The 27,823-nt window shown below is 41.6% G+C and overlaps 1 protein-coding gene across 3 annotated transcripts in view; it reads left to right on the top strand.

The window, feature by feature from the left end:
• Window positions 1-27,823, top strand: part of WHRN (whirlin) — a 150,268-nt gene that overhangs the window by 53,086 nt on the left and 69,359 nt on the right. For all 3 annotated transcript variants that reach the window (XM_018572970.1, XM_018572969.1, XM_018572968.1), the window contains one exon: window positions 22,648-22,866. In XM_018572970.1, coding sequence (XP_018428472.1) covers window positions 22,648-22,866 — 219 coding nt within the window. The remainder of the gene's footprint in view (window positions 1-22,647; window positions 22,867-27,823) is intronic.

Below are 27,823 nucleotides of genomic sequence, written 5' to 3'. Positions count from 1 at the left end.
GCAGCGCCAATCACAGGCACTGAGAAATTTCCCGATCTCTGCAGCTGCTGACCGGGAACATGTCTCAGTACCTGTGATTGGCGCTGCGCGCTGTCAGCTTCCTGGCGGGCTCGGCACGTTGAGCTGCGAACACACCCGAGCCCATCACTACTCCAGACCAGACCAGCTTGTTTCCGGACCCAAAATGCATCCTAATGTATCCCTATGCTATTTCTGGCGTCTGTTCACACCAGCGCAGTGCATTCCAGACCAGAAAAGAAAAATGCTGCATGTCTCATTTTGTCTGGTCTGGAATGCACTGGAACAGCAGGCAGGTTCACAACATTTTCTATTCCAGATGTGGTCCAGAAAATGGTGTGAACCTGCCCTCCAGGTCCTGCTACTGCTGATGTGCTTATGGCTAATTTGCTATAAGCTGTAGATATAATATTTTAATATATAACGGGGGGTGCATCAGTCCAATGAAGGATGCTCACCTTCAAACAAAACTGAAATCTATATCAAAGCTAGGGGATACTCAGACTTCAAAATTATTTACAATGAGAATTTGTTTTCATATAAAGTTTACAGCATTCCTAGGCACATAAACTATTATATCTAAACCTACTAATAATTTCCTAAGACCAGAGACCTATTTCAGGGGTTGGGAAAGATTGTGCTAGAGAAGCCTTTCTCAACTAGGGTGCCTTCTGGTATTCTCTTGAGTGCCTTCAAATTTGCATACACTGTCATGCCTTTACATGGTGAGGACACTCTTCTGATGTGAAAGGGGGGGGGGGGCTTTTGATAAAAAGGGGGGGGGGGTGGTGGGGTCTTCTGATATAAAGGGGGGCTTGAAGTGAAGGGGCGCTTATGATGTGAAGGGAGGGATACAATGTGAAGGAGGGCTCCTAGTGTGTGAGGTGGGACTCTGATGTGAAAGGAGGGGGCTTCCAATGTTAGTGGAGCTGTGGGTGATGTAAAAGGGAACTCTGATGTGAAAGGGCGGTGATGATGTGAAGAGGGGCTCCTCATTTGAAGCAGGGAATCTAATTTGTAGGGTGAACCCTATTTTTGTGTGTTTGTGTGTGGGGTCTTCCCTTTAAAATCTAAACCAGACCCTATCTGAGATAAGGGTCTGGTATGAATTTTGGAGTAGTGACTCTTTTTTATATTTTAGACTGGGGTGCCTTGAGATTTTGCACACTTTTAAAGGGTACCGTGACTGAAAAATGTTGTGCTAGAGAGCCACCAAGCATCTCAATACTCGTTCAGCCCGTAATATGATTTCCGCTAGGCAGGGTGAATGTTAATGCGATTACAATTGTAACATTTAAATTGATTTCAGTCCATCTATTAAATGTTAATTACACTGGAAGTCCACTGTGAAGAAAATCATCATCTCATTGTATCTGCATCTTCTGCAAGCAAATATGCTTGCAGAAGATGGCTGTTAAAAGTCAGTCTTTTAGCTGTGTTGTCATGTAAATGAACTTTGCTGTTGCAAATAGAACTGACAGCCAGCATTGCCGTCATTGTATTAGATAATAGTATACAGGCATCACATAGTTACCAGCTGTTAAATACTCTTTCTATAGACATACACTACTGCAGGGCAGGTGAATAAGTCCATTACTTGGTGTTCAGTCTTGGATGACCTTCCTGCATTTCATGCTTCATTATAACATTCAAATACCCTGGCTTGTGGGTTGAATATTATTGAGATATACAGATCTTTTTTTTCAAATACATTACTGCAGTCAAATGTGAAACCTTTAAACTGTGTATTGAACCTGTAATCCTTTGAGGGTGGTGTTTATCTAGCTGCACATTACTTGTTCTACATTAATGTATTTCTTTTTGTAGATAATTATATTGTTGAATAGTCAGAATCTGAAGCAATGTTCTGAGTTTACAGCAGTTCAAATGGTACTATTTGTACAGATATGTCTTGTGTTAAAGCGTATCTAAGCCCATAAAATGTGATACATTAAAACTTACCAGTATTTAGATGTGGGGGATCCATTTTATTTTTTTAGTTCATTTTTTCTTTACTTTTATTTTCACTGGGTGATCCTGCCGGCACTGAGCTTCCTATCCTAGGGTGACAACTTTCATTTATTGTACTGCATCTATGGAAGAGTGGCATTGCCCCTCTAGCCCTCACATTCCCCGGTCTTTCACTGTTATCAATACTGGTTATTATTGCTACTGACTTCTTAGTTCCGGCAACACCATTTACAAACACACACACAATATTATTGAAAGCTCTATTTAAGTCCAATCAAGTTTCTCACTGTATCTGAAGCCCTGATGGGGGGGAGGTGTTTTTGATCACCAAAATGTATTGGCTGTCTTTTAATGTGTGAATCATTAAAAAAGGATTTGCATTCTTCCCTTCTTTCCTCCTCTTGGTACATGCTTTAAATACCTTTCAGGGTACCCACTCTTGGGTAGCCCTGTTTTTTTTAGTGTGTGCTGTCTTACCAGAGCTAGTGGGCTTTTTTTTGATTGTAAGCTGCAGTCACTGTTCAGCCTGGCGCCTTCAATGAAAGTAAATGGAAAACTCAACTTTTGTCAAATAGAACATTGCCCACAGGGTCACACTCTGCTCAAATTTCACCGAGTCCCGCTGACTCGAGTAGTGTATGGCCAGCATTATGTTGGACAGCTTGACCTTTTAGAAGAAAAGGAAAAATAACAGATCTACTGGGAGGATCAACAGGCAATAAAATTATGTTACACATGCGTTAAAAGAGAACTCTATGGGGTAACCTTTTCCCCATAGCTCTTTTTAGGGTTACAGGAGGACGTCCTCCCGTGACCCAAAACTCAGTATATAGCGGGCTATTGCCCGCCATATGATGAGAGTGCCGCAGCCGCCACGTATACCGACAACAGCCAAGATCCACCCCGCTGGCTGATTGACAGCGGGCTCTGCCTATCTAGAGGCAGAGCCAGCAATGCCCGCTCCGTCCATCCCTCCAATCAGCGCTGGAGGATGCGAGAGGGGAGGGGAGAATCCCTGTGGGGAACGGTGACTGACAGTCACCGCTCTCTGCAGGAAGATGATTGGGGAGTGAGCGAGTGCCGGTATGTTTTTGCTCACTTCCCTAACAATAGAGCCAACGTGTGACAGTTTCAATGTCACAAGTCGGCTCTAACAATGGGGATGAGTCTAATTCACTCACCCCATAGTTCTCCTTTAATGTTAGTGATAGACTGCTTCATACAGGTCATTTAAATTTTTTCCTATAGTTACAATTTAAAATGTTAAGTGCTTCATTATTCCATTAAAAGTCAGGTGTGGACCCACCTCTTTCTGCCTCCAAGCTACCTTATTGGTCTATTAATGTGATGACCATCATTGTTAATCAATAGAAGGTGGGAGGCATGGGAGCAAGATCAGCTTTTACAGGAAATGTTGGGATCTGCTAATAACTTCAGCAGTCTGTATCTTTGACATAGAGGTTACTTTAGTGAAAAGTCTGTCTATACACCTTTTTATTATATGCTCAGTTTTCTGATCTCATTAAAAAAAGAAACCACCATCAGGCAGATGGAAGACCTGGTCCTTTCTTTCTGCAATAAGCAGGAGACATACTTTAAAACGTGGTATTGTTGGATGGAGTTCATGGAGTCATCTGAGGGTCAGGTGCTGATATTGTGAATCTATATCCCTTAAAATGTTACCAACATGATTATTTTATAGGTCTCATAGGTCTCTGGTTTGTATCCTCCATGCTCTGTCCAGTGTGATCCTCCCATTCCTTAATTTGCTTGTCTAGTTACATAGTATTTGAGGTTGAATAAAGACATTAGTCCATCAAGTCCAACCTATTAGTGCCTATCTGCTCCTTTCTCATCTTTTTACTGTTAATATATTGTCTACTCTCTTCTTTCTCTATTATCCCCCCTGCTCCCCCCCCCCTTTTCCCCCCTGTCCCCCATGGCATACCTCTGCAATGAATTGCCCTACTCCTTTTTTTTTAACACTTACTATTACTGATTACTCGATATAATACCCTCCTTTATTTAGCTTCGGTCGTGTTTCCAGCGTTGAAACAGAAAGAGCTTAAAGTCACATGCCAAGACAAATATGGCAAATGTAATGCTAAATGGTCTGTCTGGATCTAAAGAAATTAACGATTTATTGACGGCACACCAGAAAATATCTCACGGCACACTAGTGTGCCGCGGCACAGTGGTTGAAAAACACTGCACTATACTTCCACCCTCACCCCAGATTCACTTGACTAAATGATGAGACTGTGGACTGGAATTGTCTTTTTTTATGTCATACTATGGTTTCACCCCTGAGGGATATCAATGTAACTTTTCGCTTGCACTAAACGTTTTGCTCCTTAGCCTGAGCCTGATAGTTGTAAACAAACTGAATGTTTTTTGGCTTTTATATTAGTTCTTTCTTCTTTGACTCAATTATCCTGGCCTCCTGCTGTGGTGAGTGACTGCCCCTGTACCAGTGGGTGTTGCCCGTATGGTGGCTGGTAAAATTCTCTCATTGCCTTTGTGTAATTCTTATTTTGAAATATGCGACACAATGCCTTTATTTTATGCCCCTATTTTATTGTTTGTATTTATGTCTATATAAATAAAGATTATATTTAAAAAATAATAATAATAATTATGCTTTAAAATGTACTAGAAGTATTATGTGTGTTCCCTAGAAGGGATTATTTGAACTTCATTTGATCTTTAAATAAACAAAACATGAAATCTGTCCGGGGTGCCTAAACTTTTTGTTACAACAGTGCACCGAGCTTCAAAACCGTACTGTTAAAAATAAATATTAGAGCAGAACAAAGCTCTTGCATGTTTCAAGCACAGCTCCCTGCTTTTATTTGAGCAGCATAAATGCAATGGAGACAGGATGGGGGCACACACACACACACACACCACACACACACACAACTGTTCCTCTAAAATTGCAGTGGGGTTTCGTTTAAAGGTTTAAAAGTGAGATGCACGTGGTAAGGTGCACAAGTAAAGAGCTGGATTTGGTGTGGGGACACACTGGGGGGCTTCAGCTGCCATTGTGATGTGCTGGATTTCTGGTGTGTCCCTGCACCTTTATGGAGGAATGGCTTACCTCCAGGAATACCTGCACTCAGTTTATCCTCAGGTATATATGGTCCAAGATGGAGACTCTCATAGACTAAATTTAGGACCTCACTACACAGAGGAGCCCTGATGAGGCAGCGTGGCTTCCACATATTTTGCAAAAGTTGCGCAACAACAAACTCTGTTTTTAATGGAAATTGTTAGATAGTGTAAATTGTTTTTTTGAAGGCTACCTGGTAAGTGTGCTGGGAGATTTTTGCGATTGTCTGCCTAAAGCACTGAACGCACAAAAAAATAGTGCTTGTAACATTCAGTATGTTGCCGCGCTGCAACACACTTCCATTGACAAGGTGCAAAGGAGATCCATTGAGAATATATGGCTTTGCACAAACAAAAAGCATACAAGAGACAAAAGCAAACAGTGGTTTTAGTTGCACAAAATATGTGGAAGCCACACTGCCTCGTCAAGGCTCCTCTGTGTAGCGTGGTCCTAACTCTAATTTTTGAGAGCCTCCATATTGGACCATATTTAGCATTAGATAAATTGAATGCAGGTATGGCTGGAGGTAGCCCACTTATCCTTAAAGGTACAGGGATGCACTAGAGGCCCAGCGCATAAAAATGTAAGCTAAAGCCCCAGTGCGCTCCCACACCAAATACAGCCAAGCTAAACAACCACAAATCAATGTATAACTAACCTTAAAAGCAAGCCGCACATGGCAGGGCTTGCAACAGTACAAAACACAGACATTTCCCAGCACACTTACCAGCTGGCCTGCAGCAAAACGAATTACACTGTTTAACAGTATGCATTAAAAACAGAGGTTTTAGTTGCACAACTTTTGCAAAACATGTGGAAGCCACACCGCCTCGTCAAGGCCCCTCTGCAAGGCTCCTCCCAAACCCACCCTGGACTGGACAGGGAAAAAAAGAAGCAGTACACTAATGAGATTGTCTCTCTGTCACTTTGTTCTTTCCTCCTATCAGCATCCCCCTTGTACTGCAACACATCTGATTGGCTCATTGTGCTGCTTCTCCCTTCCCCTGTTTAAGCTGTGCTGTACAGGGACTACAAGAGGCTGATAACAGGCCAAAATGTATATACTTATACTGCTTGCATTAAAATAAAAAAATAAGGATGTATTATTGATGACAGAGACCCAATCGTTTATGCTTTTTATGCCTGGAGTGCAGCTTTAACAGAGCAGACAGGCGCAAATAAGAGAAGTCCAATAATTTCCGTAAAGTGCTGTTGAAAAGAATGTCAGTGGGACATAAATGATTAAAATATGGCCAGATACAAATGGTGTAAGAAAATCACAAATATAAAGAAGAGGCTGAAGGGAAAAAAAGGGTTTAATAAAAGGATAGCCTGGTGGATCTATGTTGTTTTCCCGTGCTCTACTATTCGTCTGGGAACATAAAAAGCCACCTCGACAGTGTAAAAAGTGATTTGTTTATTGTTCCAGTACCCACAGGCAGACATGAAGCAGTGAAGGTGAAAAGGCTTATGCCTTTTAATAAAAGATAAAGGCTAATTTAATCTCCCCTGCTGCCTCACATTGATCTGGCACCCGCGAGTCTGATTCCTAAATGTATCTAAAGAAGCATCATTTGGCTCAGGGCCTATTATAAATCTCCTGCGCTGTATAAATAAACCGTACCTGTCTTCTCCTCCAGCTGTTATGGTAATCTCTGTATTTCTTCTGTGAAGTGCTCTGTCACTCATCTTATTAGAAGCAGCAATAATTGAGCAATATAATTGTGCCCTCCTACCATTTCTTTTTTTTTAATGTGATATCAATGTTAAAAAGCCTCTTTAGGTATAGATAAGACATATTTCATTTCTAAACTCCAAGGTGGCTTGTCACACGTAATGAGGATGCCTATCAGTATAATACCTGACAACTAATTGCATACCCGGAAATTTGCTCTTAATTAAAGAAGCATTGTCACCTTGCCCATGTAGGGCAAAGTTAGTGCGTTTGCTGAGGGACCCCACGACCCCCTTATATCAGGGGTCCCAACCTGAAAAAAAGCAATTTCAGGGAGGTGCCCTTCTCATTTCAGGGAGGTTCCCTCTGCCCCCCTGTAATGATGGCAGATAGCACAGGAAGCAATAGATTATTTGCTATCTGCTGGTGTTTTTTTTTTAATATTCTGACAGCTGCTGCCGTCAAAATAAAAAAACAGCATAGGAATGAATAGCTGGATTGCTATTGGCTAGTTAAATTTGCAATATCAAATAGCAAGCTGGCTATTGCACCCGCCCTCTGCTGCTGTCAATCACTAGAAGAGGACCTAATGGAGAACTTCAGATCCCCCTCTGCTGATCGACAGCAGCAGTGGGCGGGTGCAATAGCTAGTCTGCTATTGGCTATTGCAAAGTGAAATAGCCAATAGCAATCTAGCTATGCATTCCTAAGCTGTGTTTTTTTTTATCTGACTGACGGCGGCTGGCGGCCCCAATATCAGAAAAAACCCCAAAAAAAACAGATCGCAGGGAAAGGTTTACTCTGCTAGGTAGAGCAGAGTAAACATTTCCGGGAGAAAATGTTTCTCTCCCTGGCGGCCGGGAGCCGCTATCTAATAGCAGGAGACTCCCAGAGCACCCGGGAGAGTTGGGATGTCTGCTTATACTCACCTTCCAATGCTCTTTTTGTGCTCCCAGGCATGGGGAAACATGTGACCTCCTCCTCCCTGACATGCAGCCAATCACTAGGCCAGGGCAGTGTCACATGACCCCTGGCCGCCAACACTGAGGAAGGAACAGCAAGGGAGCGCTGGCAAGGAGAATATAAGTGGGTTGGGGTCGCTTTGAGTGCATGAGCAAGGTGTCTCTTTAAAGGTACACAGCAATTGAAATTAACATTTAGGGCTTGTTCACACCAAGTGCGGAGCAGATGCAGATCAGAGCAGTTTAAGAATGAATCAAAAATGCTTCCAATGTATTCCAATAGTATTTTGGGCTCTAGTTCACACCACAGCGTTCAGTTCCAGAGCATGTGGAAAAACTGCAGCAAGCACTATTTTTTCTGCTCTGGAACGCACCAAAACACATGTAAACGCATTACAAATGCATGCAAACACTCTAAAGCACTGGACTACACCTGAAAGCCCATTTAAGGCTAAAATAAAAAAATGGACCGGAACGCGTCAAAACGCACTACACTGCATATGCGGAAACTCATCCAGATCTGGTCCGGATTTGGTGTGAACAAGCCCTTAAAGAACTCTGAACAAAAATATTATCAACCCTTACAGTGGGGCTACCTCCACACTGCAAGGGTTATTTGCTTGTTTTTACCTAGGGTCCAAAAAAAAAGTTACTGTCGCCAACCAGATTCAGTAAACCTTTGGAAGCTTATAATGTGACCGGTTGCTATGGGGCCTGAGGGTGGAAGGGGGCCCCAATAAGGATTGCAGAAGTTGCTGCTGACATTATTAATCAGGAAGAGTTGACATCAGATATACAGGGGGGACAATGCAGGCAGCTCTCCTGCTACCTGACTTTAATATAATTGACAGTAGGGAGGTTGCTGGCGGACACTATAAAAATTTTGCTATGGGGCCCCATTATCTGTGGTTACGCTCCTGGTTATTCATGAATATTTCTGTGAATTGGAAAATGTGTGTTATCAATGTCTTAGAATGTTTAAAAAGAAAGGAAAAGGTTTCCATGTATAGTTTGTGTAAAGCTGAACATACACAAGTAGAATTCGGTTCTAAAATATAGATTTTTTGGATTTTTGTTTGATTTTCTTATGGTTAATGGGGTAATGGGGATGATGGACAGTATGGTCAAGAAAATTTAAAGGCTCATGGTGTAAATTTGTTTTCATTTCTTATGTGAACAAACTAAATTCTAACTGTGAATGTGATTTCTGTTTTGGAAAAATCATACCTATTGTAATGTGCATGTACTAGACACAAAAGAAACCTAATACATCTGGGATTCCATTCAAGTAGCAAGTCTGGTTGACATTTTAAGGGCGTTTAAACTATATCAGTGAGACTGGTGCATGGCCAACTTAAGGGTGTTTTGGGAAGAGGGGGTTCGTGTGAGATGACCTTTTCCTTGCATCACTTACATCCACCCACGCTGAAGCACCTGGTAAACTAGAGGATTCTGAGCCTCCCTCCTGAGTACATTCCTGAGTACTTTAATTTTTAGTGCCTACACCTAGAAGGGCCTTCACCTGGCAAGAAGGACTCCCATCTAGGAATACCTTGTCCCTAGGTTAGTATTTTACTTGTAACATGCACAAATACAAGTCCACTCTTTTGATGCAGTTCCAAACTCTTTATTGCACACTTGGTAGATGGGCAGGAGGAGGTTGGATGCCCAAAATTCTTAAGGGTCCCTACAGCTCCTTTGGCTAGCAGTTGCTGTATGAGCCTCAGCATCCAGCAGCCTACAGTTATCACTGGAGCAATGCAACCACAAAACTGGAGGTTCTTCTATAATTCCAGCTCTTTGACTCTAGCATATGACTACTTTAGGCACATAACCTCCCAGGTACAAAGCCGGCTCAAAGGTTCACAACCTCTAGACCCAGGCTTCAGCCCAGGGGCTTCCTACAGGCACACAGCCTGCACCTAGAGTAAGCTACCTACTACAAGAACCCTTTTGAAATAGAGTTTTGTCAAAAACTTGTCTAACCCTCTGATGACAAACTCACCAAGGGTTGGCAAGCTGACGAGGGGGGCAGAACACCCTGTACTCCTATGTCACAGAACTCTGGAGCTTCCTCAACAGATTGAGTGCCAGTTAATATGATATAGAAAGGCTCTAAGCACCAGGTTCTAGAAGAGGCTTATAAAATACCAAAACACTGAACACAGTAAGGATGTTAGGAAGCACATCCCCACATTTATAATGATATATTCACATGGGGCAGCCATATGCAGGCTTTGTTTCCTGTTTTGTGATGTTACACAATGGTTGTGCTTTACTGTTACTTGTCACAATGTATATATATGACAGGCTGCTGACTCATTGAACCCAATGCACTTCTTGTGTGAATATTGTTGGATCATAAAGTGGAGACAAGACCAGTCACCCTGCACAAAGAGAAAGAGTAGCACTGACTGGTCTTTATTACAGGAAGCTCCTGCACAGAGGTACATTTTCAAACTGGATTACTGCACAGATCTGGAAAAAATACACAAAGCTCACCAAGATTCATGCAAGAATACAAATGGCTCTTGTATTTAGACAATATTTGCTTATCCCAGAGTTCAGCTAAAAATTGTTAGCATTATACAAATGGGTACTCCGAACAATGGAAAATCTTTAAGACAGAGCTATAGAAAAGACAGCATAATCACACGTTTACCCTCTAATTGTCAATGTATGTTTCATTTGCTATGCAGTTAATACATCAGCACAGGAAAAATGTGATCAAGCTCTAACATCTAAAGGCATAGCATGGTGTCACATTTTTTCTATTGCATCGACTAAGGAATTAGTACTCCTTAGCCTGTTGCCACTAAGAGAAAATGTGATCTGGCTTGGACGTTAACAAGTGAAGAGAAGAGTGTCTTTCACAGGGAGGAGGGGGTTAGCTTTCATAGGGAGGAGGGGAACATTATTTTGCTGCACTGCAGAGAAAAGGAAAGTTCGAGCTTTGTGCTCTTCACAGGTGATCTTTTTCATCATTACTTTCAAGAGCTGAGCAATAGGTGTTTTTCTTCATTGACTGTTTGGCGAGGAGCTAACCTACATAGGCAGTCTAGTCATCAATGTTAAGAGACATGCGGCAAAATTGTTTTGCAATTGTTTTTGATCAGCTATGTAAAATCCTAGACCACCAAAGCCAAAGTGTATTTGGCATTCCTCCATTTGTATACTTCGTTCCAGCTTCCTCCAATCAACAGATACAGGCAGGCATAAAACGGTGAAAGAATTGGAAGGTCTCAGTGTGGAGCTCTTTCTGAATTTCAGTGGAGACATTGCTGAAACCCCTATGGGACCCCACTTCTAAAGGAAGTTGTCACCTGCTTCTTCCACCAGAGATAGTTGGCAGAAGGGGGTCCTAGGTAAGGTAGCCCCCTCCATCTCTTAAACTGACGTTGATAAAAATTACAATAGGCACATAGAAGTCACACAATTTGCCTTGTCTCTACATGCTCTCTTCTCTACAACATAGAGGGGAGGGGTTCTGTAGATTTCAGAGATAACCTGGAACAATGTAAGTGATAAGAGTGCAGCACTGGCAGAAAGCACAGGAAGTTATCAGGCTGGATCAACAGGTATTTTGTTTGCACTTATCAAATAGATATAACAAAATGCTTTAAATTGCATAGTTAACAGACCAAAAGGAATCAATGTAATAAAGTTCATTGTTTATTAACTTTTGTGATTCTTTTTTATTTTATTTGTTTCTGAAAAATGTTGCATACCCTATTAAGCAATGCAAATATTTTATAATGTAATTGTCCTGCTCCTTGATAGAGATAAGAATGTAATAGTAGATAATTGTATGAACCATCACCACCTTCTGCATTGAGAATATATTAATAGTGCTAGTACAATTATATCATGCTTTTGGCACACAGCATATCACATAAGGCAGCAAAGTAAGGCAAGGTTTTTTGGTCCTCATCTCTGCCTCCTACACCAGTCTTTCTGATAAATGCAAACGTTCCAGTTTTTCCAGTTCCTGTCTGGCTGTTTTTCATGTTTCCTGCTGGGTTGACTGATGGAATTATTAGCATAGCCACAAATTGACTGCTTCCCATGTGGTTCAATGTCTTTTGTAAATGCCGCAAATTCCAAACCCAAAAATACAAGGCAATACTATAAGACGAGATATAAAATTATCAATGGGTTAAATAAGCATTGGGTTACATTGTCTTCAAGATTTGTAACACCCAAACTGTACCCAGTTGCAGGTATGTTACCTTCTTACTCCCACTTCATGTGTAGTTGTTGGTCTGTGGCTGCAGCCAGAACTATACTGAGGTCGCTGGTCTGTTGGAGCAAGTGCAGTGTTGAAATACTCCTGCATAATATTACCAGTACATTCAGTTCAACTGGCTATGCTTGTATACCAACATACTCACATCATGGAAAACTATGGGGTCTATTCACGAAGCATCCGAAGGATCTAGCCGTAGCTTCGGCCGATCCTTCGGCTAGCTTCGGCCCCAGGACCCCTTTGGTTCTATTCACAATAGCCCGTACAGCTCCCGAAATTAGCCGAGCGGCTCAGTCGAACCGAGCGCATATGCCTCGGCTCGGCTGAGCCGAGCTGAAAGCCGAAGCTGGCCAAGCGGCCAGCCGACAGCCTGCTTCTGACAGCGTGATCTTACGGCTGGCTCCGGTCACTTGCATAGAGATCAGCGTCCCTGGTTACCAGCTAACCAGGGACACTGATCTCCAGACAGCAAACTCTCCCGGGCCCTCCGGGAGTCTCCCGCTCCCGGCCGCCAAGGAGAGCTACACTGCTTTTTTTTTTTTCTTTATTCTGACACGGAGCCGTGTCAGAATAGAAAAAAAAATGTTTTCCCATAGGATTGCATTGCTAGATTCCTATTGGCTATTTCAATTTGCAATAGCCAATAGTAAACTAGCATTTCACCCGCCCTCTGCTGATGGACCTGATGGAGAACTGCAGCAGAGAGCGGGTGCAATGCTAGTTTACTATTGGCTATTGCAAATTGAAAAAGCCAATAGGAATCTAGCAATGCAATCCTATGGGCAAATTTTATTTTTATTTTTTCTATTCTGACACGGCTCCGTGTCAGAATAAAGAAAAAAAAAGAAAAATCAGTGTTTCTCTCCTGGTCGGCCGGGAGCAGAACCGCCGGTCAATAGAAAACTATTGGGCAGAGCTAGCTGTCATTGCTAGCTCTGCACAATCGTTTTCAAATTTTTTTTTTTTGTTGGATCGGCTGATTTGAACTCCTTCTGCACTTCGGGCACTCGGCCGGACATCAATTCTCGGGGGGTACAATCAATTCTCGGGGGTACAATCGATCAAGCAAAATTATATAAATCCTGTCCTAATCACTACTGCTCCTCCCCTTCACCATAGATAGGTACTGCCATTATCCTCCTGCCCCCTCCCGTCTTCATTCAAGTTGCCTAATAGCAGTCAGATTATGAAAGCACATCTGCTAGGCACATCAGATTGCCCTCACATGTGTGAGCGCACTTTCATGCACTAGTAACCTTCAAGTAAATTAATTCACCTGAGAAGAGAAACACCTTCAAGTAAATTCATTCATCACAGAAGAAGGAAACTTTCAAGTAAATTCATTCAGCTCTGAGCTACTGATTATATTTAACAAAACCTAAATCCGATAGATGTGAATGAAGGCATTAACCATAGAAGAGAGAGCATGGTCCACAATGGAAGCTCTGTAAGGAAGAAAGAGAGAGGCATGCAAGAGAGAATAAACTAAATGAAGAGGGAAGAAAAAACGGGAGGGAAGACACTGGGGTTCTCCGTGGGTTCCTCACCAACATAGAAACTTTATAAAAGCTTTCAGGAATGAGGTGTGAACATATTGAATCCATGGGGTCCAAATAGTAGGGAACTTTTTTTGGGTGTTCATACGTATATTAACAGGTCTATTCACTAAAGGGTGAAGAGTTTGGAGAAGGCAGGAGAAGTGAACAATCTAGGACAAAATAGCCGATTTGGAAAAATTCTCCAATTCAGCTCACTTTCCAGTTCAGCTATGTTGTCCTAGATTGTTCCCTTCTCCTGCCTTCTCCAAACTCTTCACCCTTTTGTGAATAGACCCCTTATAGTTTTTAATTTATGAAGAATGAGCCTATACGTTGCTGGACCTCAACCAGTTGTGTAGATTGTTTCTTCCAAGCCTTAGTGATGGTTTGCATGGCAGTTTATAGTATTTAAGTAGTTAATTGAGATATGGTAGGGAGGGGAGTTTGAGATGAAGAAATGCAAGCTAAGCATCTCTCTGGAAGAGGAGGTGAAATAAAGTTTGTAGAAGTTTAACTCTGATCCAGAATCTGCTCAAAATTGGGCAGCACCACACATACTGAAGAGTGAAGGATGGAAATGCACTAATCTGGAAAAAGCCATATACCATCTGGTGAGAAATTAAACTGCCGCTTTATCTGAAGTTATATTGATAGAGCAGGATGCAATTGTGGACCAAATTTGTTGCCATTCCTCCTCAGTTTTGATAGGCGTAAGCCTTTTTCATTTGGGAAGTCAACAATGCGCTGTACGGTAACTTTGGTTATTAAGCCAGAAATAAAAAATAGAGACCAATTTAGGAGAGAGAGGTGAGTAATAGCAGACGTGCTCAAAGATAGTTGGGTAGTGAAGTCTCTATTAGCTACCACTGACGTAAGCCAGTGTTTAATTTGAGTCAGAACATTTTTAAGTTGTGTACCCAGAACTTTTCCCTAATCTTAGTCCAAATATGAATGGAGTGGCCATTAATAAAATAGTACAAATACTGGAATTAATGGGAGCTCCACCAGGTGAGGGCACAAGGCATTGTAGGTCAGGCAAAAATAAAAGGTTACCCAAAAGAAGTAACAAGGGTAGATATGGCAAAATAACCCAGATAGCAAGGATAACTTGCCACAAACTTGTGGCAGGGTGGAAATTGTAATTTTGTTAACTTGCTGCACATATTCCTGGCAAGTTGTAGACTTGCAGAACACTTGCAGCACAAGTTCTAGTTGACACTTTTTGAATTTGTAGCAAATTTGCTTGGCAAGTCTACAGCAAGAGTCCTGCAGGTCTTAGCAAGAGCTCTGCAAGCTCGCTGGTCTGGAGACTTGCACTGCAGACTTGCTGTAATTGTGCAACAAAATTGTGAAGCTTGGCAAGTCTGCAAGAGTTTAGCAAGTCATTTTCAAACTTGCAGCTCAATTACTTGCTATCTGGGAAGCTTCCTTTTTTATAATACAAATGGTTAAAAAAACAATTGCAAATCAGGAGAAATGGATTCATCATTGCTCCTGATTTGTGACTGGTGTTGAACTATAGGACTGTTAAGCTGGCCATACACCTTACAACCCTCGCACGACTTTCGTTGTGCGATGGTTGTAAGGTAATTCAAATTTCGTACGATCTGCCCTTCTTGGACAGGCAGATCGTACTTGCAATCATCGCAAGCCCGCCCCGCTGAGGGGAGGACTTCTGATGATTGCAGTGATGATCGGGCAGTGTACGCTTGTGCACACCGGCCATATATTCGTCTTCCGAGCACGCCACTAACCCACCGAAAATCGTACGATTTTCGGCGGGTTTTTGAGCGTGCTCGGAAAACAAAAGACGGTCAAGTACAGTACAGTACAGTAGAAACGGTCGCACGCCTCCCATACACCTGACGATTATTGTACGATTGCGGGATCACCCCCGATTATTATACGATAATCGGCAGGTGTATGGGCACCTTAAGAAAGAGGAAACTTCAAGTAAAATAGGCTACGGACATTCCAAACTCCCTGAAGTGTGTCAGATGTGAAGATCCTTCAAACAGGGTAACTCTGCTGTGGAGTAAAGATTCCTTGAATGGGTGTTGGACCAGGTAAGTATCAACTGTCCTACTAGCACAATTTTTAAAAACATTTTTTATTGACAGGTGTGCTGCTTTTAGGTTCCTACTGACTGCCTATTTCACAGGTATCAGCCAGAAGAGAAAGAGAGTAGAAATCAAAATCACCTTAATAGGAATACAGACAGAATTAAAGCCCAACACCAGCTATTAAGAAATCCCACTAGTCCTTTACTCATCCCGCTAGTCCTCCCTTTACTCATCCCACATATTATTTTTAATAAATAACATCTTACTTACCTTAAAAGTCACAACTGATGTACAGTATATTCTTCTGTAGCTGCAGCGCTGGGCAGAGACGGGCTTTTAAAGAAGCTCACGTGTCTAAATGTTGTAATGCTTGAGCATCATTTATTAACATCTTTCCTACTTTTATGAGCATAGACAGCACGATGACTACTACCCTTTATTAGCAGGGTCTGTATACAAGCCTATGCTTGTACTGAAGCGAGGCAGTGGCTACTAAAGATTGATATGGGCATCACAGTTGCCCAGTGTCCAGAAAGCTGCAGCACAGTCTCAAGACATAGGGGTTTATTTACTAAAGGCAAATAGGCTGTTCACTTTGCAAGGAATTTGCACTTAGCATGGGACGTTTGCCCTTAGTTTCGTGAATGAGGGGAAGCTCTGCTGAATTCCATTACACAATCATGTTCAAGAAATTTTTATTTTTTTTTACATTTCCCTTGCACATGATTGGGTACTCTTTACAAAGTCTAGTTACACCACATTCACTAAGCTAAGGGAAGCTTCCCCTGCAAAGTGCACAGCCTATGTGCTTTTAGTAAATCAACCCCATAGTGCCCTGCAGTGTCCATGTCTTGTGGACTGTCCTGCAGGACATAGGATCTGGTGAGTCTGTTGCTAGATGCCTCTTGGGTCAGAGAGAGTATCTGGTAGATAAGAATCTTCACTAGCACACCTTTGTGTAGTGATAGTTTTGTACTTCACTCACATATAGCAACAGCTAATGTTGCAGGATCCCTTTCCCAAGGCAAAGCATCCCTCTCTCTGTGGCACAGAGGTCCTGGTGTCTGCATGGAGGAAAAGTCTGGAAGGTCTGAACTACTTTGGTGGTTGCATTAGGGAGGGGCTCTATGCCACGTATTCCTCCTACCAATACAGCCAGCATTGTGGCACAGACTTCCTTCCCCCATTCCCATGCAACCTTCCTAAATGAGAAGGGGTGGAGTTATGCAGCATGGTGGTGGCTGTATGAGAGCAGGGGGGTCTATGGCACTGTAGTGGCTGTATGACCAGTGCCGGATTTCCCACAAGGCCAACCAAGACCCGGCCTTGGGACAGCAGGGAGTAGAGGGGCAGCAGGAGTGTGGAATTCCTATATCCCAATGCCCGGGGCATGCAGTTCCGGGCGCCGGGCGGGTAGTTGTTTTCTACATTTAGCCCTGCTTTGGGCAAGCAGAGCTAAATGTACAGCGGGGAAGCTGCCGCTTGTTTTGTACAAGTGATCCTGGCAATGTCGCCAAGATCACTTATATGCAGCCTGCAGGTCTGCCATTCTCCATGGAGGGGTGTTGGTGGGTAGGGGGGCTCATTGAGGTACCTGGCCTTAGGGCAGCCAAGAGAGTAAATCCGGCCCTTTGTATGACCAGGGGGAGTTGGTACTGTGGTGGCATATGAGAAGGGGTGTGGTTTGCTGAGCTGTGGTGGGTCCATGTGAAAGAAGTGTGTAGCACAGTGGTGGCTGCATGAGGAGAGGGTCTGTCGCACTGTGGGGTGTGTATGGGTATAGGAAGAAGTCTGTTCATGGTGGATGCAGGAGGAGGGGAGTTTGCAAAACACCAGATTTTTCCACCAATCCCTGTAATATGTTAGTTCTAACTATTGTTCGTAACTATGGAAGTGGGACATGCATAAGGTAGGTATTACTTTTAAACCTACAGCTATACAAAAAAATGAGGGAAAAATCATTTTAAATAATCGTTAAAAAAATAAAGCTGGAGTTTGACTTTAAATGCATGCTATCTAAAACAAGGACTACAGAGTTGGCTGAAATCCCCCTAAAAAAAGTTATGAGGTGAACCCTTTTTCAGGACTTCTTTATTAATAGGCCTCTATGTGTAACCTTTAGTCCTGAAATGTTTCTCTTTGAGATATATATACCTCCACTTCCTCCCTGAATTCCCTACCTTCTACCCCTTACTCCTTTCTTTTTCATGTTCCTCCTTTTTTTTATTCCTCAAGAGAGTGTCAGCCATTATAGATTATAAATTGTAACTTATACAGGTGAAACTCGAATAATTAGAATATCGTGCAAAAGTAATTGCAGTAAGTTCTGCAAAAGGGGCCCAAACCAAGTACTGAGTACATATGCATGCTTGTACTTTTCAGAGGTCCGATATTGTTCTATGTACAATCCTTGTTTTATTGATTGCATGTAATCTACTTTTTTGAGGTTGTGGATTTGGGGTTCTTGGGGTTTTCATGAGCTGTAAGCCATAATCATCACAATTATGACAAATCACGGCTTGAATTATCTTGCTTTGCATGTAATGAGTCTATCTCATATATTAGTTTCACCTTTTAAAGGAGAACTATGACATGAGTGATTTCCACTCACCTCATAGTTCTAAGCCGACCTGTGACAATGAGACTGTCACAGGTTGGCTCAGTAGATCGGGAGGTGAGAGAACACATACCGTGTTCCCTCACCTCTCGATCCTGTCACGGCTCTCTGCCGTGACAGGGGGAGGGGCTGGATTCCCCTCTCCCCGCTCCCATCTGCCAGCGCTGACTGGCGGAACGGACGGGGGAGGGGGCGGGTACAGCTGGCTCTGCCTCTAGATAGGCAGAGCCAGCTGTCACTCACGCAGCTGGGCGTATCCCGTCATCTAAGTCGGGATCCGCTGCAGGTGCGGCGTCTCAGTATACCGCGAGCTGTAGCTCGCGGTATACTGAGCTTAGGGTAACGGGAGGACACTAGTTTCTGTCCTCCCGTTACCCCAAGGAGAACTATGGGGAAAAACACTGACCCCACAGTTCTCCTTTAAGTTGCATTAGTGAAATAAATGAACTTTGCACGATATTCTAATTATTCGAGTTTCACCTGTATGTTATAAGGCTGGGACTATACAAGTAGCAGGTGGTAGAGTGATTTGTTAAAGAGAGGCAGCTGGGTGGAGTGTCTAACAGTTTTAAGGAAGTGGTGTGTGGCTTTATCACACATTTTTGCCATTGACTCCTGATGATTTGGTGTAAGTAATGGTTCCACAAGACCTGAAAATTATTTTAGGGGTTCCTAAATTTCAGAAATGCTGCTTTAAAGAGATGCTACCACCTTGCCAATACAAAGCACGATTACAGTGTCGCTGAAAAGGGCTTCCTTAATCACCTTATACTAACCAAACCCGTTCTTCCTCTTACTTCCTGGCGTGCCTCTCTGACAGTGAAGTAAAATCTCTCAGATGAAACAAACTAGAAAAATATGGTAACCACATACATTTATAAAAAGCCTTTGTAGCAGGGTGCACATGGGAAGGCTTATCCCCAGAACACCTGCCAGCTGGCCTGCAACAAAACAAAATACCTTGTCTAACAGTATACGTTAAAAGCAGAGGTTTTAGTTGCACAAACCTTTGGCCAAAAATATGTAGAAGCCACACTGCCACCTTCAAGGCACCTCTGTTAAGTGTGGTCCTAACTCTATTTATATGAGTCTCCTAGTGGGAGCATATACTGTAGATGCAGTTGATAAATTGAATGCAGGTGTACCAGGAGGTAGCCTACTCCTCCTCACAATGTGCAGGGACGCACTGGAGGCCCAGCAACCACAGATGCATGCTCGGATCCCCAATGCGTCTTACGGCTGGCTCCGGCCACTTGCAGAGAAATCAGTGTCCCTGGTTACCTGCTAAGGGACCGAGCAGAACAGCCGAATCGGCTGAAATCAGCCGTACCAGCCTGAAGTAAATAGCCGCACAGTGTTCGGCTCACTTCACTTCAGGTCGGTCATTCACTCGGGTGCCTACGGCAGCTTAGTGAATAGACCCCTAAGTAATATGTTATACTATACATATAGGCATATGGGCATTTATTACCTCTCAAATAAGTCACAGTGTTCCCCCTGCCATATTATGTTCCTCTTTCCTTTGAAGCCTGACACCATCTTTGTTTAGGGGTACATGAATAAGTGAAGCTAGATCTCCTGTCATTGATGTCCAATATTGTGAATGACCGTCTTATTAATTAAGCTAAATTGCTTTGGTGAGGCTATTCCCTTTTAACAAAGAACCCCAAAATAAAAAGAACTCCAGAGGGAAGTCAAGTAGAAAGCAGTAAGGGCACCACACAAATTGTAATTCAGAGTGATTCTTTTTTTATTGAATATTTGTTAAAATAAGATCATTCTATTCTAGTCCTATTGATTATTCAATAACAAATCACTCTGGTCTCTATCACCATTGATGTGGTACCCGTACTGCTTTTTTACTGGACATCTTTGTTTAGGCATCATCCAGAATCAGCATATCTACATCCTGGACTAAGATGTTGACCCAAATATGATACAATCCTGCTTTTTCTGTGGAAACCTTTATGTTCTAGGCTGTATATACAGTATGTGTCTCGCACAGCACAGCCCTCTGCTGCTCCTTACATTATGTACTATCAGAAATGTAAATGTTACAACAGTACCAGAGCAGTTTAATGCCTTCCATGGTATAATAGTAAGATGATTTCTACTGGAGCTGAAATTGTATATGCTAAGGATATCTATCCCATTGGATGATTTAATCTCACCTCCTGTGGCCTATACACACACTTTAATTACCTAGTTTAAAAAGTGATAAACCATTTTAATATTAATCACAAATTAGCCATCAGTGCTAAGCTAATTTATGTTACCTTACAATGGGTTATATAGTTTATTGGCCTTTTCACCATAATATTAATTAAAAAGCAACTCTAGGCAACAGGTAAAGCCAGTCAGTAAGCCTATAATGATATTTAGGAAACAAGGCTGATTTTCCAAAAAATACCACAATGTTCACAAAATGTACAATAAAGGTTCTCTGTAGTCCACTTCAAGAATAATCCAGGGAGCACCTTGCAGGGTTCAGTGGGAGTAAACTTTTGGAAACATGCTGTATAACTTCTTTTTTTTCTCTGGCTTCTGCATGTCCAATCACATTTACATTTGAAAAGCAGGTGTGCACCAGACTGTGAGAAATTAACTTAATACTGATGTCTTCTTATATCATGTTTTGATCACGTGAGAGATAGAAAGGAGTCTACGATGGGTGTGCTTGGGAATGTATCTCATGTATCTCAAGCAGAGGTTCTCACATCAATGAATTATCGACAAGGCAATGGGGTTTACTGGTACACTGGCTGATCATCGGAATCAGACAAAAATGCACACCTCTGAGATAGGAACCTTAAGGCTGGGCGGGTTCACACCTAGGCACCATCATTTATGCACATGTTCAGCGTGCGGATATTTGCATATTTATTCACGTTGTGCATATTTTGATGCGCGTTTGTGTACGCGTACATGAAGACAGGCGTTTTCACTAGCAGCTTATGAAACATTGCGGGCAATGAACGAACACGCGTGCAAACGCCTAAAAACACAGACGTAAATGTGCAACATGCTTCTGCCGCGTGTTTTGGGGCATTGCCACTGAAGTCTATGGGCAAAAATGCGCTGTTACCTACCCAAATAAGCTCATGTACTTTTTCGGGCTTTTGGCATTTTCCTGCTGGCGTTTTGCTGCTCAGGTGTGAACGGTGGCCATTGAAAATCATGGGATTTCTTGCTCAAAAATTCCTAGGTGTGAACCAGGCCTAAGGCTGCATTCACACTTAAGTGACACCTATTAAGCACATTTTACACGCATCTTTTTATCCATGTATGTTAAGTCGCACGTTTTTGCGAGCAGATTTTGGCACATTCATTTGACACGACAGGCGTTTTTCTGCTTGCGACAAAATGCAAAAGGTGTGAACAGGGGCCATGGAACAGAATGGGATTCCTGGGGTTAAGCGCTTTGTCATGCTGAATAATGACAGGTATAGCGGGCACACATATGCATCAGGTGTATGCACTGCATTGAAGGACACCCTGGTGAGTTTCTCAAATGATGTAAACAAGGACCTTAAACCAATAATATCTTGCCAATCTCTTTTATGCTGGCAGTACAATTACATATATATTCATAAAAATGTTTATGCTCTCACCCTGACATTTCAAAATTGCTTGCTAATTCTTTCACAGTAAGTTAGTGATGAGTAAGAATGAAAACACACTAGAGTCTTATTAATATTTTTATTGATCTGGAACACAAAACAAAATCTTGCCTGTATAACTTCAAAGTGATATGGTGGTGAAGGTATTAACCCTACAGTGGTGTATTCTGGTTTGGGGCTGCCCTAGGCAAAACGGAACTAGAAGCTTGAAGCCTCCATCAGGAAAGCTTGTGTCAGGAGGACAAGGCAGGAGCACAACTGGAAGGGTTACCACCGAATAACAGGAAGTGTCTGAACAAGGGCCTGTATGATCATCAGATAGTCTTTTAATGGAAGCTACATATTTAACAGGTTTAAAATACCTTTTGGAATTATATCAACATGTTTAAGCTTATATGAGATTTTAGTTACTGGGTATGGATACACTTCAAAGTGTATGTATAGCCAAAATTGTTTTAGTTTCACACAGAGTAGGGCTTCATATGTTGTAAACTTTGAGGAAGAATTGCTTCTTAGTTCCTGCACCTACAGTGGTCAGTGAGCATTTGTTTTAAAGCTTATTCACTGCTTGTTAAGAATATGTAAGTATATAAATGTTCACAGCCAGGCCATAGTTCTACTTTAAGCTGAGAAGTGGATCAATGGAAAGAAAAACTTTCTGCAGGCAATAAATTACCTTCTCTTTATGTTTAAGTGGATATTTTTATGCTTACGCCATTCTGTGATAAAAAGTCACTTAAACAATTAATTTTATTTCTCTTCCATGTATAAAAACACGAAATAGTATGTAAGCTAAACATTTGTCATTGCACATCTGTCTTCCAGGCTTTGCGGGGCTCTCAGAAGTTGGCACTGTCTGTGCTCTCCTCAGGCCGGGTTCCTGCTGGACATGTTTCAAGTCACATTTACACCTGGGTTGACCCACAGGGGCATAGCGTCTCCCCTCCAGGGGGAACACCGTACCTGCACAGCCCTTCTGCAGGCATCCCAGAGAAGGAGAAGAGGAGCCACTTACAACTGCTACAGGAGGGGGATGAGAAGAAGGTGTGGGGGTAACACTGTACAATATGCACTCATCATATTTAGTCATATACATTTTCATTTCACTACAGAAAACGTGTCAATAGGTCCATGCAAAATGTACTCATTGATTGTATTTAAATCCACTATTTATACAGCATCCCTCATCTCCTCCCTAGTACTTCTGTCTTCATATATGAACATATTTTCATTTGATAGCAATGGTTACTTTGCAGAAAACTGATAACACACGTGGGGCTTTACTAGAGAACATCTATGTCTGGTATATAATAGACTTCCAGCCAACAGACATACCCATGCAGTTTGTATGATCTGTAACAAAATACATTACCTGTGTGCACAAAAAGAAAAGGTTTCTCTCTTTATCTTATTTGAACAACACACTTTTACTTTATCCTATAATTTGCGTCCACATTAATTTCCATAAATGTTAAAGCAGAACTCCATGCACTCTGCTTTTTGGCATTTCTGGCATGTAAAAGGTTACCTTTGCTCAGGTGTCTCAGTGGGGCCTTACCAACCTTGCAAGGGTTAACTGCTTATTTTTGTCTAGGGGATGTGTAAAGGACTTTTTCCAACCTGATCCCTGCTCCTGCAGGCTTCAAGATTGATGCCTACAACCTCGTCTACCCCTGTGGTCCGACAGTTGGAGGTACGTCATCACATTTAATGCAGAGCCTATAACCCTGCATTATACATCAGGATGCCAAAAGACAGTCCACAAGCCAGAGTGTAGGAGGGAGGAGGAGAGCGGTGACTGCCAAGGGAGTAGGAACATTACCCCAAGACAAAAATGAGCAGTTAGCTCTTGCAGTGTGGGAGTAGTGCCACTGCAAGCGTAGCTTGTTTTTTCTCCTGGAGATAGGCTTTAAAATGTATAGTTCTATTGATATATTGCTAATGTTTTCCACGCTATGTGTCAATCTAAAAACATATACTATCCTAAAACAAGCAGCCAACCCAAATGTGGATTACACACTGGAAAATAGTAAAATATACAGTATACCAGTGTAGTGCTTTAGGAGAAAAACAAACACACTTATGCTCCCTTACACCAGTGTCAATTGCAAGAAAAAATATGTACACAAATAACAAACTAAGTAAACTTAACACACTCAGGTGAGTTCGTTGTTATTTTAAAGATATGGGTAAAGGTCCATAAAGGTCCGCTTTAACACACTTGTGTCTAAATAGTGATTACACAAATAATCTGTAGAAAGATTTGATCAAATGTCACCACTATAATGAATGCTTATTCTCGCGGCAGAACAATTACAAAGTGTCTATTCCAACCAATTAATAAGTGTCCAAACCGCCACGCCCCCTCCCGCCGCAAACCAAAGTGAGCCGGCGGAATGCGATCCAGTGCCTTTCGGCACCAATTGGGCCAGAACGCACTGGGGCTGGTGCGAACTAGCCCTAAAGCCTCAGCTCTGGCTTGACAAGAAGCAACACCGCTGACAGAAACGTGTGCCGACAATCTTGAAGCCGTGTCCCTGCTTGTCTTCTTGTGAGAACTGTGAACACACTTCCACACAAATATGCTCACCTTAATTGCATGGCAATAACTAAAATATTCTAGTATGGTCTGCGAGACCTTCCCCCATCCAATGGGGTTGATAGATGGCCTTTAACGTTGTTAACAGATTAAAAAAGATTTGAAGGTTTTAGTAAAGAAAGGATACAGGTTAGGGGGATTAAATCAAAAAGAGGAAGCATACCATGTGTTACAAAAGTCAGATTATTTATTACTTGCCTAAGATGCACAAAAATAGGGTTAACCCAACTGGGAGACCCATTCTGAATTAAATAGATTCCTTGACAGCGAGATTAGGTGACTATAGAGATTTTGTTCTGCAGCCATTGGCACAGTCCATGGACACACATGTAAAATATAGTAAGCATTTGTTACAATTTTTGGAGGGGGTTGTTGCCACCAAGGAAATTATACCAGTTCAACATGAAGCAGCCCCGAAAGTGGCAGAATGGGCTTTACTAAAAGATAAGGAATGTAGTATGGAACAAAATAACTTTTTAGTTAGATCACTAAAATTCTGCCTACAACACAGTTATTTCTGGTATAGGAAACAATGTTATCAACAAAATACAGGCATGGGAGCTAAATTTGCTCCCAGTATTGCTCATTTTTTCTGTCCAAATGGGAACATGAAACATTTTTGGCAATAAGTCAAATTAATACTATATAAATGATACATAGACAATATTATAATGATTTGGAAGGGGGGCAAAATGAAATAAGATAATTTTTTACATCTGTTAAATAGAAATGATCAGAATATAGTTCTTTCCTGTAATGCGCAGATGGAGAGGGTACAATTTTTAGATTTTGCGTTTCATAAAGAGAATAGCTTTTTATACCAGGTCTTATTTTAAAAATACAGACCGCAATGGATATATTTTCTGATATCAAGCTGCCACCACCCTAAATGTTTGCAAGTGGTACGTAAAAATCAACTTATTCATATGAAAAGGAATTGTTGAAAATAAAATGAATATATATCGAAATCCAGATTTTTGGAAAAAGGTTTTGAAGAGGAAAATATAGAAAATGTGATGAAAAGTATTGTATGATAGGAGTATAACGAGTAGAGAATAAGAAGGATAGGAGTGACCCACAGCTAAATTGTATTCTGCCTGAAAGACCTCAATTTGTATCTAAAAATGAATTAAGAATGTGTTAGATCAACCAAATAAAATTAAAACAGTGACTTGTTTTTGAAGGAAAAGTGTGGTGGGTGTGTGAAATGTCTGCCATGCAAAGAAACAAATAATATGAAATGAAAAAAAAGAATATATAGTGACAAAGACAAGAAAGAAATATACGATTAAAGATTTTATTTCTCTTGATACAAAAGGTGGAGTTTGACTTAAATTGTTTGATTATAATGTATACATTTTAGGGAATTTTCAGTGTTTTTATATTTTTTTAAAACTTTTTAACTGATGTTGACATATATAGTTTTATCTAAAATATATTTTTTGGGGTGTTGCAAACGCTGCTAGTTCATAATTACAACCACCTAAAGTCAGCTCTGGCAGGATTATATACTGTTTATGTTGGGATATTTGTGGAAATTTTTCTTTTTTTATATTTTGGAGGTTACCAAATATAAAGAGATGCGGTGAAACTAGAAAATGCCATTGCACATTGATTGGCACCATACACCTGACGAAGTCCGATCGGCGCAACATGTAGGGTGGAGCCAATTTTCATACCCAGAAGTGATACGTGTTGCCCAGCAGTTGGAAGCGCCTAAGGCCCCATTCACACCAGGGTGGTTGCGGATGAGCGTGGTTTCCGCACGAATTTTCAAAGGGTGGTTTGGGGCACTTTTAATTGCGTTTCAGCGCTGAAACACAATTAAAAATGCCCATAACTGCACTAATAAGCGCAATTCCATTGAAATCTATATGGAAACTGCACTGATCATTGCAGACAAAAGGTGTCAGGGTGGCAGGCGGTTCAGATCGCGCAGTTGCATGAACGGTCCCCATAGAAATGTATTGGATAGTTCATGTCGGAGGTTCAGCACGGCCAAATCCACGTGGCCGAACCGCCCTGGTGTGAACGGGGCCTGAATGTTTGTTTGGTCCACTTGTGGCAGTGATTGATGTGATGCTTTGTTAGCACATTGTTTGTGAGTAGTTTTTCTTCATATGTTTTTATTAAAGTTTAAAATGGTTATACTATGTGTTGTTCCTTGTTTTATATTTGAGTTCCAACACTCTAAGAGATTGCTAAACAATGCTGAAGGTCATCTATTAACTCCATTGGATCGGGGAAGCTCTCGCAGACCATACTAAAATATTTTAGTTATTGTCATGCAATTGAGGTGATCCGATTTGTGCAGAGGTGTGTTCACAGATCTCACAAGAAGACGAGTGGGGGCACAGTTTCGAGATTGTCAGCACTCGTTTCTGTCAGCGGTGTTTCTTCTTGTCAAGCTGGAGCTGCGGCTTTGGAGACTGGCTTATTGTTATCACTATGTTTGAGAGATTGTTTTTATCAAGATAATTGGAACACAGTAATAACAGTGTCGTTGGAATAGACACTTTGTAATTGTTCTGCCAGGAGAAGAAGCATTCATTATAGTGATGATATTTGATCACATATTGCTAAAGATTATTTGTATAATCACTATTTAGACACGTGTGTTAAAGAGAAACTTTACCCATAGCTTTAAAATTACAACAAACACACAAACATTTAGAAATGTTTAGTAATAATAATCTACAAACACATACTTCTAGCAGCCTTTGTACTCTTTGCATACCTTATTTCTCATTTCTTCCCCAGTCTTGACAGTGGCAATGTTTACTAAGGGAAGATTACTAGCTATCCTATTACTTCCTGGATTTCTGGCACATGTGACTAGGACATGTGACTAGGACATGTGACCATGCGCATCATCTCAGAGGAGGAAAATGCTTTTCCCTGAGATCTCCTGAGATTATAGATATTTCCGAGCAATGCTCTGTTGATGTCAAGACAATCCCAGTGTGCATTGCTTTGGCAAACTGAAGTAATTTACACTTTCAAAGCAGGAAATGGCTGCTCTGCAAGTGTAAGTACAAAATCACAGCATTCTACACCTGACATGTCTATGTTATTATTAATTTAGATTTTTGAGTGTAAAGGTCCGCTTTAAGTTTACTAAGTATGTTAATGTTTGTGTACATATATTTTAATTGACATTTGACACTGGTGTAGTGGAGTATACATGTGTTTGTTTTTCTGTAAAGTATATATTTTATTACTTCTATTCATACAGGGTGCTTCTATTCATGCTGGATGCTACAGCTCCCGCTGTACTTTAAATATGCGCCAAGAGGAGAGGGGGATGGATAAAGGGCACTGACGTTTCTGTCTATGAGGGCGGCAGCTCTCATACTCGCTATATATATATATATATATGTATATATATATATACACATGTGC

Source organism: Nanorana parkeri, unplaced genomic scaffold (genome assembly GCF_000935625.1).
Source record: "Nanorana parkeri isolate BGI_ZX_2015 unplaced genomic scaffold, ASM93562v1 scaffold2190, whole genome shotgun sequence".
In the NCBI taxonomy this organism is placed as follows: Eukaryota; Metazoa; Chordata; class Amphibia; order Anura; family Dicroglossidae; genus Nanorana; species Nanorana parkeri.
The sequence above is the reverse complement of the archived record's forward strand: the minus strand, read 5'-3'. Positions and strand labels throughout refer to the sequence as shown.